Source organism: Bubalus kerabau, chromosome 4 (genome assembly GCF_029407905.1).
Source record: "Bubalus kerabau isolate K-KA32 ecotype Philippines breed swamp buffalo chromosome 4, PCC_UOA_SB_1v2, whole genome shotgun sequence".
NCBI classification, from domain to species: Eukaryota; Metazoa; Chordata; class Mammalia; order Artiodactyla; family Bovidae; genus Bubalus; species Bubalus kerabau.
Window position 1 is genome coordinate 1,000,843 of NC_073627.1, and position 20,180 is coordinate 1,021,022.

Genomic DNA, 20,180 nt, shown 5'->3' on the forward strand with positions numbered 1-20,180 from the left:
TTAATCAAGGGCTTTCTCCGAGGCCGTGCGCCCCGGCTGGTGTGGGGTCTGCGCTCACAAGCTCGACCTCAGCTCCTCACTGGCTTCTATCTCTTCTCCCATTTCTTCCGTCTGGCAGGCGCTAATTTACTGCCTGGCTGCCGGCCTGCGCGCACCAAACGAGGTCCTTGTTCATTTGCCTTTCAGATGCTCTTGTTTTCACTCCCTCACTCTGCGACCTTTTCCCAGAGACCAGGAGGCATCTCCAGGGAGGAGGGTATTCTGGCCTCTTGGGCCATCTGGGTTCCTAGGCTGACTTCCCGTCCACCTTCAGACCCTCGGGGGTCCCCAGTCATGGATGAGGGGAGCCGCGAGGCCACCGTCCCTACTCTGTTCCCCGTGATCACCCCACACCCGTCCTGCTGGCCACAGCAGCTCCAGACTCCCAGGTAGGGGCAGGGACTCCTCAGTGAACAGCAGCTGAGGGTCCTGCCGCATGGAGCTCAGTTGGAGACAAAGAAATAAGTAAATATGGGAGCACGTGATATGGTCCATCAGAGGGTGACCTTTGCCACCAAAGGGACCAGGGATGCGGGGGGTGGTGGGGAGGCAGGAGGTTTGCCACCTGGACCAGGGTGGCCAGGAAAGGCGACCTCCCACAGGTGACATCTGAGCTAAGGCTTCAGGAGGGGAAGGCCGGCCCAGGTGGAGGGAGGGAAAGGAGAATCAGACGTACTTTACATAAAAACGGAGACTTCCGGCAGCTCTCGGGCAGTGCAGGGCTGGCGGCCCCACAGGGCTGAAAGGAGAGTCCAGGCCCCAGGAGGGAACCCATCCGGCCCCTAGCGCCGGCGGATGGGCGTGCACATGCGCTTCCGGGCAGCTGGCGGGGCCGGGGGAGTGGGGGCGGGGTGGGCTTGCCTGCAAGCCTCTCCTCCCAGGAGTGACCCGGGCTGCAAGCCCGTCTGTCGTAGCCCAGGGGAACACTGGCTCCTCCGCGGCTCTGAGCTCTCCCGGCGGCAGCGGCCCACTTGGAATGCTTCCGCGTCAGACCCTCGGGCGACCCCGCCCCCACGGGGCCCTAGCGGGGGAGAACGCCCGAGGGGAGGGGCTCCGAGCTGCAGGCTCAGCCTGGCTTCTGGCGGGGGACGGGGGTCTGCCTGGGTCTGCAGCTGGGCACCATCCTGACTCACTGCCTTAGAGACGAAAGGGTCTGGTCGTGACTGAGCCCTTCAGACATTCCAGAAGACGTGGCCCGTATCACCTCGCGGCTCTTTCCCTCAGGGCGTTTCCTCCTCTCTCTGGAGATGCAGTTCGTGCAGAGGACACACAGGCTTTGTGCTGAGTGTCTCGGCTCCAAACCCCACCACTGCCTCCCCCAAGTCGTGTGTCAAGTGTGGCAGGCAGAAGCTGTGTTCCCAGGGCTTGGTCCGGAGAAGAGGGTCCCTGTGTCGTGGGTGACGCCCTCTGAAGGGGGGCTACATGTCCCTGCCCCACCAGGCTGTGAGGAAGGGTTCTGCGCAGTGCACCTTCCAGAGGCTTCGCCCCCACTGCAGCCGGGGCCTGCAGACGCTGCCTGGCTCTCGCCTGGGCCAGAGCGGACGGGGCTCAGGTCCAGTTGGCCGCCGGCAGGCCCCTGACTCTGACTGGATCTCGCAGGCCAGGATAGTTGAATTTCAGGTGGGGGATGAGGTCCAGATGAAGCCTCGGGGGACTCTCTAGCGGACCTCGAAAGGTCCTTTCTATGGCAGAGCAGAGAGTCGCCGTAACATCAGCTTCAGGAGCTAGTTGCTGATCTGGGCCCCTTTTGTGGGTGTCCATCTCGGCTGCAAACGTGTGTTAGTGACATTTTCTGCCTCTGCTCATCTTCAGTGGTTCAGGAGATGTTACAAAAACCATTTCAAGGCTTCTGAACAAACAGTCACAAATATTTAAGCCTCTGCTTTGCCTGTTAAGGAAAATGCCATCTAAGATAATCACGTGGCCTTTGCCTGACAGGAAGGTTTACACAGAGGACAGGACTATTTTCACCTCTGAGCAATTCACAGACTGTGAACCTAGATGGTCTTTTCTATACCCTGCACTGATTCCTTGAGTGAAATATTCCAATTCCTGGACACACAGAAAGAAAATGCTGGCAAAAGGCACAACAACCGGCAGTCATGCCTGACACAGCTGCCCAAGGAGTGCGGCTTACTCCTCAGTGAGAGTCGAGTGGAAACCGCGTGTAGATCTGGTTCCATCTGTGTCACCTCTTCCACCGTAAATGGGGAGCACTTCCCGGGGAAGGCCCACAGCAGGCCTGCAGGATGCTCTCTGGATGTGCAAACGGCCCGGGTTCGAGCGGTTTCCCATGGTGGAGATGGCCGGAGCCAGGGGCAGCAGCTGGACTCCGGAGTTTGTAGTAACGTCACCTCAGACCATCAGTTACCACCTCGGTCACCTTGTCTGAAATACGGGCCTGTGGTTCTGTTTCTCTGTGGGGTTTGTCACGAGGAGAAGAAAGAAGGGCCCGGCACACAGGGGACACTGGAGAAATGGTGGGCGCCCCTTTATCATCGCTTCCACAGTGGGAACAAGGAGAGGAATGAAGGGTGACAGCACCTGAGGGAATCTGGGGCCAGACATGTCATCCTGGGTGTAGTAAGGGGCCCCGAGTTACTTTTCCACAAATCCCTCTCTGACAGCTTGTTCCCAGCATCCTTTTCTTCAACGGGTGTTCCCAGCCTCTATATCTCTCTTAAATCATGTTCCCAGAGTCCCTCTCTGACACCTTGTTACAAGCATCCCTCCCACTGAAAGTATTCCCAGAATTCCCCTCTCTCATGGATGTTCCCAGCATCCCTCTCTCTGATGTCATGTTCCCAGAATTCCTCCTCTGATGTCACATTCCCAGAATTCCCCTCTCTGATGGGTGTTCCCAGCATTCCTCTCTCTGATGTCATGTTCCCAGAATTCCTCTCTCTGATGTCACATTCCCAGAATTCCTCTCTCCGATGGATGTTCCCAGCTTCTCTCTCTTTGATGGAAACTCCCAGAATTCCTCTCTCAGTAGGATATTCCCAGCATCCCTCTCTCTGAGGGATGTTCCTAGCATCCCTCCTTCTGACAGCATGTCCTCAAGTTCTGAGCATGCCATGGCCAGCACCATACAGGTGCGATCTCTTAAATGGCAATCAAGCTCAGTTCAAAAGTGTCTTTTCCAAGTCAACCTAGTCTATACTGTCCCAAGTAAGTGAGCAGGAAGACAGCAGGAGGCTTACAATCCAATGTGAGTTAAGTGAAGAAATCAATGCCAGGAGCAACAACTTTCCAGTTACAGACAACCTCATGAGGTGGACATTATCACGCCCCTTCACAGGTGAAGACTAAAGCCTCGGGTGTTTAAGTAACTCGACGAAGTGGTACAAGCAGTGTTGCAAACTAATGACCGTGGTTCTAGAAGGTGCTTAGAGGAAAAAGCCAATCTGAAAAGGTGAGACTGTATGACTGCATCCTATAACATTCTTGAAATGACAATATTATGCAACGGAAGAGAGAAGAGTGGTTGCCGGGGGTCAGGGATGGGTGGGGTGCAGGAAGCGGGTCGGTGTGGTTACGAAAGGATGACAGGGGAGCTGCTGTGGCGGCCAGCCGATCTGTACCCGGACAGGGTGCTGGAGACGTCAGCTGACACGTGGTCACGCTGCACAGCACTAAAAAAACATACACACCGAAGAGCACAGGCTTACAGAAGCTCAGCGTCACCACGATACGTTAGCGGTACACTCGGGCGGGGGAAGGAGGTATCACTTAAGTGAGAGGCGGTGGGCTGAACCACACTCCCTTCCCTCAGAGATCCTTACCCCCAGAATCTGGAGACACGCTACTTCCACTTAGTAAAAGAAATGTTGCAGCTGTGGATAAGTTATAGATTCTGAGATGGGAAGGTGACTCTGGAGTATCTGGGTGAAGCCCATGCAACCCCAACGGTCCTGATGAGAGGGAGGCTGGAGGGCTGGGGCTGAAAGAGACGGAGAGATTCTGAGATGTGATTCTGTCAGCGCAGACGGCGGGGGGGACCACGAGCCGAGGACCAGCTCCAGAGGCTAGAAAAGGAGACAGTCACCCTGCAGCTGCTGCAGGGACGGTCACCCTGTCAGCAGTTCCACAGTAACCCAGTGAGACTGAATTTTGACTCCTGCCTCCAGAGCTGTAAGAGAGTAGATCTGTACTGCTGTAACCCACTAAGCTGGTAGTGATACAGCCGCTGTATGAAATTCATACAGCGAGGAACCTTGGGGAAAAGGCAACAAACTTCAATTATTTGGGACATTTCATCTATGTGGAATGCTCTCATCACTGGTGATATCAGATGGCTGAGGCATTACCGAACATGAGAAGCTGTTTGATCAGCAGAGACCTGGTCTTGATGGAGAGGAAGCTCAAAGCCACCTTGATTCCTGAAACTGCTGCCGTTCCCTGCCGTCAAGCTTTGGCAGCATCTGGTGGGTGGTACTTGGAGCTGGCACAGCTCACAATAACAGCCTGTTTAATCCATGTCAGCCAGGAGAAGCCTCCAGAATAAATACTGCATCCAGAGGGCGTATTTTTTCTGTACCATTTCTTTATCCTTCATATTTGAAAAATATTTAAACTCACGATATACCTGGAGAAACTAAAGTGTGGTTCTTTGCAGGTAAAGAGGTTAGGCAAATTAAAGATCAAGAGAATAACTGGACATGTAATTCAGAATTTAAGTTTTTAGGTAAATATTCTAAGCCTATGTTTCTAACTAGGAATATAACAAGCCAAACAAAAAAAAAAGCCCTTGACAAAGGAATAAAGGCTGGCTTCCGTTTGGGAATAATGGCTGTGACAGAGGGATCCGGGTACAAACACTGTACAGGCGCCTTTAGTTCTCAGAGCAGCTCTGCAGGGAACACAGTACTGTCCCTGACTTGCCACTGCAGAAACAGAGGCTCGGAGAGGTTAGGTCACTTGCTTGAGCTCCCACAGCTTAGAAATAATAAAGTCTGGATTGGCGCTCACATTGGTCAGATCTCCAAGCTCATGTCTTGCCCTCGCTACTGCCTCAAAGATAAATACGTAAGGCAGCATGTTGAATAAATACCACAATGTCACCAACAGCTAACATGAGAGCTCTACAAAGAGCTAAAGGTTGGCCTAACTTGGAATTCATCACCTGCTCCGTGCCGGAGCTCAGTGGGGAAGGGACTGTGCCGTCCACAGGGCAGAAAGTGGGCCACACAGCGACCCAGGGTGGTAACCCGCCCAGTCACTGGCATGTGGGAAGCTCCATAATATAGGATGAAAACTGCTCCACGTGTGCAGTAACAGAGCCAGAGCAGCACGGCCCCTGCCATCAGCACATGGTCCTGCAGCCGCTCCGCCAGGCCTCGTGGGTGTGCTCGTCCCGCCGAGACTCCAGGACCCACACCCGCGTGCTGCTGAGGGCACTTGCTGCTGTTTAGTCGCTCACTCGTGTCTGACTCTGTGCGACCCCATGGGCTGCAGCTCGCCAGGCTCCTCTGTCCATGGGATTCTCCAGGCAAGAATACTGGACTAGGTTGCCATTCCCTTCTCCAGGGGATCTTCTGACCCAGAGATGGAACCTGCATCTCCTGCATAGGCAGGCGGGTTCTTTAACACCGGGTCACCTTTGGAGAACCAAGTACTACCTATAAAACAGCATGGTGTCTGATGGGCTAATCACTCTGGTTTTCTGACACAGACAACAAACTGGTGGTCACCAAAAGGGAAAGAGGGGCAGAGACGAATTAGAAGCTCGGGATTAATGGATACACACCATTCTATACACAACAGATAATCAGCAAGGACCTACTGTACAGCACAGGGAGCCACATTCAGTGTCTTATAACAACCCACAATGGAAAAGACCATGAATATATTCTTATAATAACTGAATCACTTTGTTGTAAACCTGAAACTAACATGACATTATAAATCAACTATACTTCAATAAAAAACAAAGCAAAACATTAAATCACTCTGATTTTGCTAAAATCCCATCATTGGAACCACCCCTGAGCCCGTGTTTCCACACGGAGCCTCTCCCAAGCAAGGTCCCTCCTTCTCCACCCCGTGGCGGGTCTTACACTCCTTTGCCTGTGACTGTAAGAAATGCATTTTACCACCACCCACCTCACACGTACGTGTAACAGAAACAAAAGTTCCGTGAAGCAGGACGTGTCCTTGCTGTGTGCACGGGGCTCTCGTGCTTTCTGTTTCTGTATTTGCTCCGCACACACTGACGGGTGATGCCGGATCCCACCCACACCCCACGAGCGGTCGTGCTTCACGGCAGCGAGGGGCCTACCTCCGGGGCGATGTAGTCGGGGGTCCCGCAGAAGGTTCTGGTCGTGACGCCGTCCATCATGTGCTCCTTGCACATCCCGAAGTCCGCGATCTTAATGTGTCCTTCCGAGTCCAGCATGACGTTGTCTAACTTCAGGTCCCTGCAAGGAAGCAGGCGCCATCAGCGTCCCTCCGCACGAAACCGCTTCGCTCTGCCTCGTGCCTACAGGCCTGGGAGAGCTGGGGTGGGGCCTGCCACTTAGCGATTTTCCATCTCTGGAGGCAGCGCAGTGCCTAGGGTACTGGTGTGCATGCCAAGGCGCCTCTGTCCTGTCCAACTCTGTGTGACCCCACTGACTGTAGCCCACCAGGCTCCTCTGTCCATGGGCTTCTCCAGGCAGGAATACTGGAGTGGGTTGCCATGCCGTCCTCCAGGGGATCTTCCCAACCCAGGGATCAAACCCGTGTCTCTTGTCTCCTGCGTTGGCAGGCGGGTTCTTTACCACTAGCGCCACCTGTGAAGCCCACCTAGGGTACAGCAGATACTTAATAAATCAGACTGAGTGACGGAGCCAGTGATTCCCACCGTGACTGCAGGTGAACCTCCGGAGACTCAGCGGAGCAGCCCCGCGGGGCCCGCACTCCCCGGTTTGTTACTGTCCCACCCAGAGGGCTCAGGCTCCCCCACCGGGGTGCAAACTGCAGGCTGAGAACCACCGCAGAGTGCACTCGGCCCCCCATTTTGCGCCGTGTCCTGGTCACTCTCCGGTTAGTGCTGGCCGACGTCCTGCCTTCACTGTAACCAGCAACGGCAGGAACCGGATCCGGCGGCCCCCCTCTCCCCGCCCGCCTCAGCACCCTGCGCTCCTCTGCTGAGCATCACTAGCAGAAACTCAGCCCTCACAGGTCCCCGACCCTCACGCTACACGAAAGGCAGAGGAGGGAGCCGGCAGGGGAAAGAAAAGCTCATTTTCTTGCAGAAGCAGAAATGAGATATGCTGTCTCTGAGATCCAGAAACCAGAAGCTGGTCCACATTTGCCCGGAGGCTGCAGAGAACGGTGGGTCCCAGCAGGTCTCCACGATGGGGTAGGGGGGATTGTCCTCTCCACGTTGACAGCCCCTCTCCCCGCAACAGAAGCACACGCCCATGGAGTCCAGAGGGCCAGCAAAGCCTCCTCTGTGCTGCGGGCAGCAGGGCCTCGATACACACCGATAAATGATTCCTCTTTTATGAAGAAAGAACAGCCCGATGGAAATCTCTGCCGCATAGAACCTGCAACAGAAAATGTCTGTCAGGCGTCCGGCTTGTTCCCTCCGGCCTCCTGGATACTTTCTGCCCTCAAGATCAGGCATCAAAATGGCACAGGAAGGGAGAGCCTGACCGCCAGAGACACTGCCCTACAGGCAGCTCCAACCTTCTGTGGTTTTATGACCCCAGTTCCCCAAGGGATGACACGGCTGATAAAATCAGTGAAGCAGGTTTATTACCTGCCTGAAAACAAGCCCTTCTTGTCTGGGGCAGGTGGACAGGTAATTTACTGCTTAAAAGAAATTCCAAGCACAATCTTTTAAAGGGTCGCTGTCTGCCAGGCTGTCCTGTGTCAGGGCTACAGTAGACTGAGCAAATCTCCATTTTCCCCCTTAAGGACAGAATACGGTAGTGTTTGAAAACACCCGTCTGCCCTGGAAGAGAAAGGTCAGTGTGAGCTGAACTCTGGGGCTGGTTTACTCACCCCCACACCCTCACCCCAGGCGCTGGGGGAGTGGGCCCCAGGCCACAGTTCATACCTGGTGCACCCTTTAAATAATTCATGATAGGAAGGAGTTACAGCCATGGCTTCAGAGTTGTTAATGGATCAATATCTGAAACTCCAAATAAACACTGAAGGAGGTTTTAAAATCTGCTTTTGTGTTTAGTTCCTGAAGCCTGAGAAGCCACAAGACTCTGCCTGTGCAAACAGCACTCTCGCGAGGCTTCAGTAAGCACACGTGTTTACATGAGTGTTTTTACAGGAGCGGAGGAAGGACCCCTGATGACAAGGACCACACTCTCAGCAGGGGGCCGTCTCTGAGTGCTGGCGGGAGGTGGAGAGGAGAGAAGGGGTCACGGGTGACTTTCCTGTGGCTTTCTCCTGTTTTTCTGTATTTTTAAAATATAAAACCTTCCAGCAACACAGATACAGTTGAAGGTACTAAGTGGGACGCCCGTGGGTTTCCTCTCGATGGAGGGAGGCTGTTCTGCCCTTGGCTCCAACAGCTCTGAGCAGTCAGGCTCAGCTCTGTCACTCACTTGCTTTAATGCTTTGTAACTAACAACATAAGAGACCGGGTCAGGCGAGGGCTTTCTGAAAACGGAAAGGAAAAATAAAAGCAGAAACCAGCAGCCCTGCCCTTGTTTTGAGCGAGCCCCCAAGAACGCCCTGCTCTGCCTCTGGTGGGTCTCCCCAGGCTGGCTCACCCCACGTGGGCCAGGGCGGCTCGGGTTTATTGTTTAGACTGAACGTCCGCTGGAGCCCGATGGACGTTTGATCAGGTGATTAACTGGGGTTCCTGGCACTACACATCTCCACTGGGGGTGAAAGAGCTTTGCCTCTCTGAGTTACTCGTGACTTCCTGGCCCTGGAATACGGGCTGATTCTCCAGGTCGTCAACGGTCCTGCCTCTAGATTCTCCGTCTTCCCTGGAGCCCGCGTCTCTCTGATGGCGCGGATTCCTGCCTGCGGGCCTCGAGGTGCGGGTACCCCACTGAAACCTCCCCCGACCTCCTCCTGGACGGCGGCCCCTCCGAAGCCTACGGGGGCGTCACCGTGGCACCCAGCCCCGGTTCCCTTCCCGCGCAACGCCTCTCCTGATGCCCCCGGGGCTCCAAGGTTGCTCCGCTCCTTTTCTGCAGGCTGTCCGCACCTCCTACACCAGCCCCCCACCCTCCCATCTCCTCTGGCCGGGAGCCCCCCGATGCTGTCAAGCCCCCGAGGCCCGCCCCCCCTGCAGCTCCCAGCGACAGGAAGAATGAAGGTCCCCGGTCTCCGGTCTCCGGGGGACGCGCGCAGGCGGACCCTGCCGACCGTCCTGCCCTGGGGAGGTAACAGCACTTCACCCCAAGCTGGCGGAGCCCCACTTCCAGACCCCCGGCCACGCTGAGAGCACCTAACAAGCTACTCACACTGCTTGCGGCTCCTTGAACTTCCCGACCTGCTGGATGTGGTACATGAGGTCTCCGCCGTTGACGTACTCCATGACGAAGTACAGCCGGTCCTGAGGGCCGAGGTTCGACCGGTGAGCGGGCTCCTCCGCGACCGGGGGCCCCGCTCCAGCCCGCGGTCTGCTTTCTCGTTGGGGAAACGTGGGCCGCGCTGGCACGTCTGCTCGGCGGAGCCCATCACAGTTTTCTCCCCCCAAGAAAGAATTAGTAAAAAGCCCCGCTGTGTGAGGACCTCAGAAAACATAAAGTCATGACATAGCCCTGAAACTTCAGCTCTCGGTTGCCCTGTCCACCCCTCTGGTTAGAGATGCTCCCAATGATGGAAACGGCCTCAAACCTTCCTCCCTTTTTTCCTTTTCATTTCTAAGTTGGGGCTGGCGTGAAGAGTCCACACGGGCCAATTCTTTAACCAGTGGTCGGCAGTGCAGTGATGGACGGTGATGTGTTTGCCCAGACGTGTCTGAGAGCAGACCTCATGGGTCGGGGGGCTTCTACCCCGTAGACCTCAGGGTCCTCTGCCGTGGGTGGGGCTGTGTGTGGGGAGGCCGATCAGTGCTCTGCATCCACGTTCGCCCAAATGCTGTTTCTGACTTTCTCTCTGGCTGACACGCTACATGTTGGCCCGCGAAGCACACGTCATAGAACTCCGTGAGTCTGCGCATTTATAAGGATATTACACTGGGACAGATGGGAGGTGGAGGGGGCTTAGGAGGGAGATAACAGCGCAGCACAAGGTAAACGCTGGCCTCTGCTCTCTTCCAGAAAACACCACCATTTCACAGAGGTTATTAAACATTAAAGTGGTGTGCAGGGAGGAAAAAGGGACAGAACTGGAGCTAACAGCCAGGAAAGGGCACTGGGAGCCTCAATCCCTCGCTTTCCTGTTATGAACTTTAATTTCAATTTTACTTCTCTGCTTTGTAGCTTTCCAGAGCTTAATCAGTGTAACCGGGCTGACAGGATCCCGGCTGGGGCTTTTCCCTCTCCTTCGCCTATTGCTAGATTCTCATTTGGACGCTACTGGGAGGGGCTGGGAGACGGACCATCACTCGGCTGCCCGCGCCTGGCTGCCCCCTGGTGGCCGGGACTGGCTCTGCGGCCCCCCATCCACTCCGGACTGCAGGCTGCGGGCCCGTCACTACTGCTGATCACCGAGCCACGTGTTCAGGACCGCCGTTGAGGCATGGAGAGCTTGCCTTTGGGAACGCCTCACTACGGTGCGGCGTATAGGACACACACATATAAATATAAACATCTAAGTGTTTGTATTTCTTGTAGGTTACCTGCCAGCACCATGCCCCAGACTTGGCTGATTAGTGGAAATTATTTTGTCCTCTCTTAAGTTAACCTGTGTGACAGGGCTCTGCAAACCTTTTCTGTAAAGGGCCAGACAGGAAATATTTTAGGCTTTGTGTGTGTCTTGCGACTACTCAGCTGAGCCTTTGTAGTCAGAAAGCCCTTGATGCCAGGTTAGTGAAGGCGCCAGGCTATGTCCCGAGAAAACCATTTATGGACCTTGAAATCATCTAATTTTCTTGTGTTACAAAATAATATTCTTTTTATAAAGCCTCTCTTAGAGCTCAGGGACCGTTCACACAAAACAGGCCAGACTGCCACCCCTGCGTGTGCATTACTCAAGAACATCCTCTTCTAGGACATGGGTCTCCTGATGCTCTGATGCCAATTTGGCAGCTGTACCAGGATTTAACGAGCCAGGACTGTGAGCTACCGTTTTGTATCTCTAAGCCTTAACACATTGCCCGGTGTGTGTTAAGAAAACCTTTGACAGAAGCATTCACAGAATCAAATGGAATTAATGCCAAGTCTATAAGTAAGGGATGCCCTGAATTCCCCAGTAGTACTCAGTCTGATTGGGAGAGGAGGATGTGGGCTAATGTCTTCTCCCAGGAGGAAGGCTGGGGGTGCGGCGCAAGGACCCTGTGGCGAGGGCAGGGGGCAGGTCCCAGGACCCTCACCACTGTCTGGAAGCAGGAGTGCAGCTGCGTCAGGAACGGTGGCTTGTCGAGCAGGGCCAGCACCCGCTTCTCCACCATGGTGCATTCCACATCGTCGTCCTGGATGACCACGTCCTTCTTCAGGATCTTGATGGCGTACAGCTCCTCGGTCCCCTTCCGGTCGGCCAGCATCACCTGCCGGCAGACGGAGGGCAACCTGAACATCCGGGCACATGGCACGGGGGTGGGGGGGGGGGTGCGGGAATGTGTGTACAGACCCGTCAATTTTCTTTTAAAGATTTTTTTTGATGTGGCTCATTTTTAAAGTCTTTATTGAATCTTTTACAATATTGCTTCTATTTTCTGCTTTTGGTTTTTTGGCCAAGAGGCATGTGGGATCTTAGTTCCCGACCAGGGACTGAACCTGCAACCCCTGTTCTGGAAGGTGAAGTCTTAGCCACTGAGCACCAGGCAAGTCCCAGCAGATTCACCGACATGAAGAAAGCTCCACTTCAGGAGGTGCCAGTTCTCAAACACTGCGTTTTGTGTGTGTGTTAGTTGTCCGTTGTGTCCAGATCTTTGCAACCCCATAGACTGCTGCACGTTAAACTCCTCCAGCATACAGTTTGGGAAAGCTCTGAGAGATGGTGAAGGACAGGGAAGCCTGGCGTGCTGTAGTCCACGGGGTCGCAAAGAGTTGGACACGACTGAGTGACTGGACTGGGCTGATAGCTTCTAGGCCACCAAGACGTACATGCTGTGTGGGCCATAACCACACGAGGGCGCCATTGCGGCCGCTGAAAATGATGCTTGACATCCTCCTCTGCATCAGCAGGTACTTCAGGAGCATCGTCATCTCAGGAGCACCGTCATCTCAGGAGTACCGTCATCTCTGGAGGACCCTCAGAGCAGACACCTGACTGACCTTTACATGCTCCTCACAAGCCAGGAGTTAGGACCCAAATCCAAAAGAAAGCAGGAGGATTGAAGCCAGCCCCTGGCTCCGCCGTAAGATTTGGACCCAGCAGATGCAGATACGCAGACTGGACACAGAGGAAACCCGGTCTGGTATCTCTCAACTATAATGTTCATTTACTACAAGCCAACATTTAATTTTCAGTTGTGAAAATTATTCAGCCACCATTGTGTGGCGCGGACTCCATCCTGAACCCTGAAATGGTGGCACAGGGGGCCCTGTCTGGCTTTTTGGATAAGTCGTTTTTAATGTGCTGAAGTGGGAAGCCCCTGAAAATGTGGCGGAACCAGGGGACGTCTAGAGGGCTGCCCCGGAGTCCTCGGGGAGACTTGGACCAACCGGCCCCACGTCCTCCACGGAAGCCCCACCCAGCTTGGACACGGCCAGCTCACCTTCCCAAAGCTGCCTTTGCCCAGCACCATGAGGAAGTTGAAGTCCGTGAGCTTCACTCTGTCCAGGTTGTTGGAAGGCTGTCTCCTGTCCTCGGAGGGACTGATGACTTTGTTGCCGGCAGGGCCAAGCTTGGCTTTCTAAACAATAACACACGTGAAAACAGTCAGCCATTTCCTCAGGGACAAAAGTGACAGGAAACTGACTAAGCTGGGTGCCGGTTCTGGGTGGGCGGTGGGAGGGGACACGGGTGAGGAAAGGAAGCGGGGCCTCGAGATGTCTATTCCTACCGTCATCGCTGCACTCACCCCAAGGGCGACATTTACAAAGGAACGAGAAGCTGCCCTCACCCATACAAGAAACTCTTTGTATCTTTAACTATGTTAGATAACTTTGTATCTAACGTAATAAAAGAAAGAAACGTAAGTAACTGTGTACTGATTCTTCCCTTATTTGTAGATTTTCCAATCTAAGATTTGCAGAAAGATAACTTGCGCCCGCAAGAAGAGGGAGTGTGTGTTCCCTGGAGGAAAATGCTTTCACGGCAGGCTGTGGGGTGACTCACTGCTGCGTTAAAAGGCACAGGAAGGAGAACAGAGGTTTCTTTTTCAGGTGAAGAGTTGGACTCCTGAAAAATGGTGACCTGTAAGAGCATCTGGTTTCCCATGGATCCCGCGGTGCTCTCTGCACCTGACAGATCCTGGGTCGTGACCTGTGAGTTCCCCAGAGGGGTTTTACCCACTGGTCACTTGGTTAACACCCCTCAAGTTAACGGCTCCCAGGGAGATGGCAGGAGGTGAAGAAGCTTTCGGGAGATTTTGGGCATGACCAGACCACCAGGATGTCGGTGCTCTGCTCTTTGGGGGAATGTGGGATCTGACGTGTTTGCTTTAGTGGCCAAGAAGGCTCTCAAGGAATTGTCCACGCCCCCTCTCTGAGCAGAAGCCTCCTTCGTCCATGCCCACTCGGCAGGCTGCTCGCGCCTGGCTCTGCGGGGCAGCTGTGCCTTCACAGGACGAGCCTCCACCCCTGCCCCGCAGACCCAGCCCCAGTGCTGCACTCGGCGTGAGGTCTGCACTAGCATTTTGGTTAAAGGAAGAATGAAGCGAAGCCTGACCATGCTCATCACATGCTGCGCTGTGAGGTGACGCTTTTCTCTGATCAAAACAACCTTTCATAGGGATCGTGGGCTTCTCAGGTGGCGTGATCAGTAAAAGAACCTGCCTGCTGATGCAGGAGATGTGAGCTTCCCAGGTGGTGCTAATGGTAAAGAATCCGCCTACCAACAGAGGAGACACAAGAGACGTGGGTGTGATCCCTGGGTCAGGAAGATCCCCTGGAGGAGGAAATGGCAACCCACTCTAGTATTCTTGCCTGGAGGATCCCATGGACAGAGGAGCCTGGCGGGCTACAGCCCCTGGGGTTGCAAAGAGTCAGAGATGGCTGAAGTGACTTGGCACGCATAGGTAGCATAAGAACTTTGTGAATGAACAGGTGAACTTGCGTGGCTGTGCTCCAGTAAAACTTTAGTTACAAAAACAGACAGCAGCCAGAATCTGGCCTGGGGATTCTTATTTGCCTCCTTTCGCCCCACATCACGCAGGTTCTGAAATCATTCCTCATTTGCAGCTGGATTTAAAGACAGTCTGCCTCTGTCCTCGCCAAGCTGGCAGAATGGCTACAGTTAAGAGCCTCAGATGTCCCTGAATTAAGTCCCTACCGAGTATCTTTCATGACCAGCACAGGAAAAAGCTGTTCGGCAGCCAAACGGTGTGGTGAGTGAAGAACTTATTCGGGAGAGCAAAAATTTACGGGAAACCACGTGAGGTCATCTTCTTGATGAGAAATGTTTTTACGGACACGTCCACACCGGCTGTCACTGCTGCCGGATTCACCGGCCGCTGGCAGGCCTCTGTTGTCATGGCAACTCAGCCACTCTCTCGGGAGACAAGCGGACCCGTGACGCATTAGCAGTCGGGCCACTGTGGAAAATATAAAGTCCCTGGTTCTTCTGGACCCAAGTGTCCCTACCTTAGTACTAGCTGTGATGCTTTCCTGCACGCAACCTGCTTGCCCGTCTCCCAGATCCACGCGCCGACGGCCGACAACCGGCACAGGCTGGCTCAGTCCGGTGCTAAGAGCCCACTGGTCCCACCACTCCAGAGGTCCCGGAATGGCCGCTGGGTCTGTCCCGCCCAGTGGCCGAGAGTCCAGACTTCCGTGTGTGAGCTTCCGGGACCAGAAACTTCACCCTGTCAAGTTTTTCCGTCTGGAGAGAGCCCGTCTTTCTCTCACCAGGGAGCTGAGGGCACACATCTGCCTGATGCCCGCCTAATGGGAGCTCAAGGCCACGGAACGTCATTGGAAGAGGATTTGGGGCACTTGGTAATTTTTTGAAACCTGTATCCTTTTCTAGAGGCTCAGTGGTAAAGAATCCACCTGCCAATGCAAGAGATGCAGTTCGATCCCTGGGTCGGGAAGATCCCCTGGAGGAGGGCATGGCAACCCACTCCAGTGTTCTTGCCTGGAGAATCCCAAGGACAGAGGAGCCTGGCAGGCTGCAGTCTATGGGGTCACAGAGAGTCTGACATGACTCAGCGACTAAACAACAAACAACAAACCCTTTTCCTGCTAAAACGCTCCCCGTTGGGATGGCCATGGTGCTGGCTTTGTAAGTCGGTGCTGGCAGGGTCAGAGCCAAACGAACTCAATGTCAACAAAGGAAATGAGTTTCCAGACTGCTGGCAATATTGCCCAGAAGCGGGGAGTTCTCTGTCCTAAGAAAGCAGAGTAGGTATCAAGTGAGCTGGGCTCCTGCCAGAGGTGAGTGTGGGAACCACTGGACCACGGGCATCTTCCCCAGGACCAAGACAAGTCCCGCCAGTCAAAGAACACTCGGGAGCATCAAGCGGGAAGCCCGCCTTCACGCCCAGCAGGAAGGGCAGAGGCGCAGTGGGGCCCGTGGCGCTCTTCTGGGGCAGCGTTTGGGGAAATCTTTTACTTGCAAATCTTTACTGCCCTCTTGTGGTACTTATTTTCTGGACCGATTGCAATTTCTCTTTTTTTTTTTTAAATGTTATTTAAAAACACTTTTTGTTTTGTATTGGAGTGTAGGTGATGAACAACGTTGTGATGGTTTCGGGGGGCAGAAAGGGGCGCAGCCACACACACACACACACACACACGCACACACACGCACACACGCACCCGCTGCGCCCCTCGGGGGACAGCAAAGGGACGCAGCCACACACACACGCACCCGCTGCGCCCCTCGGGGGACAGCAAAGGGGCGCAGCCACACACACACGCACACACACACACACACGCACACACACACACACACGCACCCGCTGCGCCCCTCGGGGGACAGAAAGGGACGCAGCCACACACACACACGCACCCGCTGCGCCCCTCGGGGGACAGAAAGGGACGCAGCCACACACACACGCACCCGCTGCGCCCCTCGGGGGACAGAAAGGGACGCAGCCACACACACACACGCACCCGCTGCGCCCCTCGGGGGACAGAAAGGGGCGCAGCCACACACACACGCACCCGCTGTGCCCCTCGGGGGACAGCAAAGGGACGCAGCCACACACACACACACACACACACGCACACACACGCACACACGCACCCGCTGCGCCCCTCGGGGGACAGCAAAGGGACGCAGCCACACACACACGCACCCGCTGCGCCCCTCGGGGGACAGCAAAGGGGCGCAGCCACACACACACGCACACACACACACACACGCACACACACACACACACGCACCCGCTGCGCCCCTCGGGGGACAGAAAGGGACGCAGCCACACACACACACGCACCCGCTGCGCCCCTCGGGGGACAGAAAGGGACGCAGCCACACACACACGCACCCGCTGCGCCCCTCGGGGGACAGAAAGGGGCGCAGCCACACACACACACGCACCCGCTGCGCCCCTCGGGGGACAGAAAGGGGCGCAGCCACACACACACGCACCCGCTGTGCCCCTCGGGGGACAGCAAAGGGACGCAGCCACACACACACGCACCCGCTGCGCCCCTCGGGGGACAGCAAAGGGACGCAGCCACACACACACACGCACCCGCTGCGCCCCTCGGGGGACAGCAAAGGGACGCAGCCACACACACACACGCACCCGCTGCGCCCCTCGGGGGACAGCAAAGGGACGCAGCCGCACACACACGCACCCGCTGTGCCCCTCGGGGGACAGCAAAGGGGCGCAGCCGCACACACACGCACCCGCTGCGCCCCTCGGGGGACAGAAAGGGGCGCAGCCACACACACACGCACCCGCTGCGCCCCTCGGGGGACAGCAAAGGGACGCAGCCACACGCACACGCACCCGCTGCGCCCCTCGCATCAAGGCTCTCTGTAAAACTGTTCTGCGTGCTGTGCAGTAGGTCCTTGTTAGCTATCCTTTTAAACACAGCTTAGGGCAGGGGCCACAGAGGATGGGATGGTCGGATGGCATCACCGACTCAATGGACATGAGTTTGGGCAAGCTCCGGGAGACACTGAAGGGCAGGGGAGCCTGGCGTGCTGCCATTCACGGGGCCACCAGGAGTCAGACACGACTGAGCGACTGAACAATGACAAAGGCGTTTCCCAGGTGGTGCTAGTAGTAAAGAACCCGCCTACCAGCAGAGGAGACATAAGAGAAGTGGGTTTGATCCCGGGGTCGGGAAGATCCCCTGGAGGAGGAAATGGCAACCCACTCCAGTATTCTTGCCTGGAGAATCCCATGGACAGAGGAGCCTGGTGGGCTATGGTCCATGGAGTCGAAAAAGAGGTGGACACGACTGAGCAACTAACACACACACATACACCCACCCCAAACTCCCCAGCCGTCCTTCCCCATCCTTCCCACCAAACTCCCCAGCCGTCCTTCCCCATCCTTCCCACCAAACTCCCCAGCCATCCTTCCCCATCCTTCCCACCAAACTCCCCAGCCTTCCTTCCCCATCCTTCCCACCAAACTCCCCAGCCGTCCTTCCCCATCCTTCCCACCAAACTCCCCAGCTGTCCTTCCCCATCCTTCCCACCAAACTCCCCAACCGTCCTTCCCCCATCCATCCTACCAAACTCCCCAACCGTCCTTCCCCATCCTTCCCACCAAACTCCCCAGCTATCCTTCCCCATCCTTCCCACCAAACTCCCCAACTGTCCTTCCCCCATCCTTCCCACCAAACTCCCCAGCTATCCTTCCCCATCCTTCCCACCAAACTCCCCAACTGTCCTTCCCCCATCCTTCCCACCAAACTCCCCAGCTATCCTTCCCCATCCTTCCCACCAGCAACCAGAAGTTTGGTCTCTAAGTCTGTGCGTCTGTATCTGTTTTGTAAATAAGTTCATTTATAGAAATTTATAGAATTTCTTCTTAGGTTCTGCATATAAAGGATGTCGTACGCTATCCCTCCTTCTTTGTCTGACTTACTTCACTCAGTGTGACAATGACCGACCGCATTCTGACTGGACTCTTAGCCGAGTTTAGAAATACGCCCAAGTTTACTAGAATGGCCCACAGAAAGGAAGTTCCCGTAAATACTGCAAAACGGCACAAACAAGACGGAAACGCTGCCTTCCCAGCTCTGCCTTCACAGAAGGTGACTCGTCTCTCGTGTGAGAGCCTGGCCTCACACCTGGCACAGCCTGGCACAGCGCCAGTGGGAGGTGGGCAGACACCGGAATGTGTCCTAGAATCGCCAAGGGCGTGATTTCCGGAGACAAGCCCCAACCACTGCTAGCTGTCTCTGTGTCCTGACTCCCCAGACCTCTGATTGGGCCCAGGCTCTGCAAACCACGGATGCCAGGGAGGGCCGAGGGGGCCAGGTGCAGCCCCTGAGACCCACTGTGTCCTGGAAATAATGGAACGATGAGTCACGTGAGGGCAGAATTCAGCGAAACGGCCACCCCCAGGGAAATTCAATGTGTGCTAAGTGATCACAGGGTGGGAGCTCCTGAAAAACAAACAATGAAAACCCAAACCATGGCTGGCAATAAAGCTCAGACCCCTGGGAAAGTTCCAGGCACTTCTCGCCCTCATCAGCGGCTGCAGGACAGGTGTGTGGGTGAGGGTCATTCCCGTGCCTCCCGCACCCCGAGGAACCTGGGCAGAGGTTTGAAACCTGACAGGCGTGGAGGGAAAGACAGAAAAAATATGATCCTTCCCCCAAAAGGCTGAATATGTTTGCTCAATTACTCAATTTAAATTTTTTCTAAAATGCCTCTAATTGACAGCAGCAAGCATGCTGAAAGCGGGGCTGACTGCAATTAAATTTAGCACAAAATTTCCATAATCGTTGATTTCACCCTATCTTCACTGAGCGTTTTTTAAATTGCACCAGTTTTCAAAAAGGAGGGATCTAATTATAGCTCAGCTGGGACACCTGCTTTCAAGCCCGGCTCAGCTGCGCTGTTCTGGGCAGTTTTCTGTGCGCCCCCCGCTCCCTGCCTTGCCCCATGCTAACAGGCTGACGGGACTTGGGGGAAATGTGGCCAGGAGGACCAGCTCCGGCACTGCAGACCCCTCCCAGGCCTCAGTTTCTTCATCTGTCAAATGGACTCAAATGCCCACCGCCTCATATGCGGGGAACCCCCCACCTCGTTTGCTCAGTAGCTGCTGCACAGTTGCAGCACCCGAAGAAGGGCCCTGCTCAGGGGCTGCAGAGAGGAGTAGGGGGACGCGGGGACCCCGGGGACAGCAGGCCCCCAGCCGCCCGCAGGGGGTGCGCTGACACGGAGAACCTGCCCATCGCCACACCCTTCAGGCTTCTGAAACCTCAGAGTACTTTCCCTTCCCCATTTCCAGTCACCCGGGTCACTGATCTCTTGAAGTGCCTTCAGGGGACACACCTGTAGTGCCGGGGATGCGTTCTGGAGATGAGAAACTGAGCAGCGCCGTTTGTGGGATGTTTTCTTCACACGGTGTGTCTGAAAGACTATCTGTGGATTCTGGCTTAGTGCAGGGAGTGAGACCTTTCCTTGCCAATTTTGTTCCCAGGTGTCTGAGAGTTTACATTTTCCACTCGCTTCAGATATGAATATGCTGTAACCATCTCGGGCTGAGTTTAATTATTAACTAGAGCAATCCACTGGGAACACAGCTGGTCTGTGGCCCCTAAACAGCTCCTCCCAAAGACAGTGGTGTTCTCAGAAGTGACAATAGACCAGATTTTTAAAATAATTTACATGCAAGTTGCAAAGTTCCCTTGGATCCTTCGGTAACAGAATGGCTGATGAGGTTACAACAATGAAGTGACTTGGGAAGAAATGAGGAAAAAAGTGAAACAGAGGAGTGGTATCAAGCCAGGTGTGGCTTCCCTGGTGGCTCAGAGGTTAAAGAATGTGCT

At 55.1% G+C, this 20,180-nt stretch overlaps 1 protein-coding gene across 4 annotated transcripts in view; it reads right to left on the reverse strand.

Moving 5' to 3' along the window:
* PRKCA (protein kinase C alpha) overlaps positions 1–20,180 on the reverse strand; it is a 296,529-nt gene that overhangs the window by 31,404 nt on the left and 244,945 nt on the right. For all 4 annotated transcript variants that reach the window (XM_055574947.1, XM_055574946.1, XM_055574948.1 and 1 more), the window contains exons 9-13: positions 12,824–12,961; positions 11,477–11,650; positions 9,462–9,553; positions 7,509–7,571; positions 6,320–6,458 (exon numbers count right to left, since the gene is read on the reverse strand). In XM_055574947.1, the coding sequence (XP_055430922.1) occupies positions 6,320–6,458; positions 7,509–7,571; positions 9,462–9,553; positions 11,477–11,650; positions 12,824–12,961 (606 nt within the window). The remainder of the gene's footprint in view (positions 1–6,319; positions 6,459–7,508; positions 7,572–9,461; positions 9,554–11,476; positions 11,651–12,823; positions 12,962–20,180) is intronic.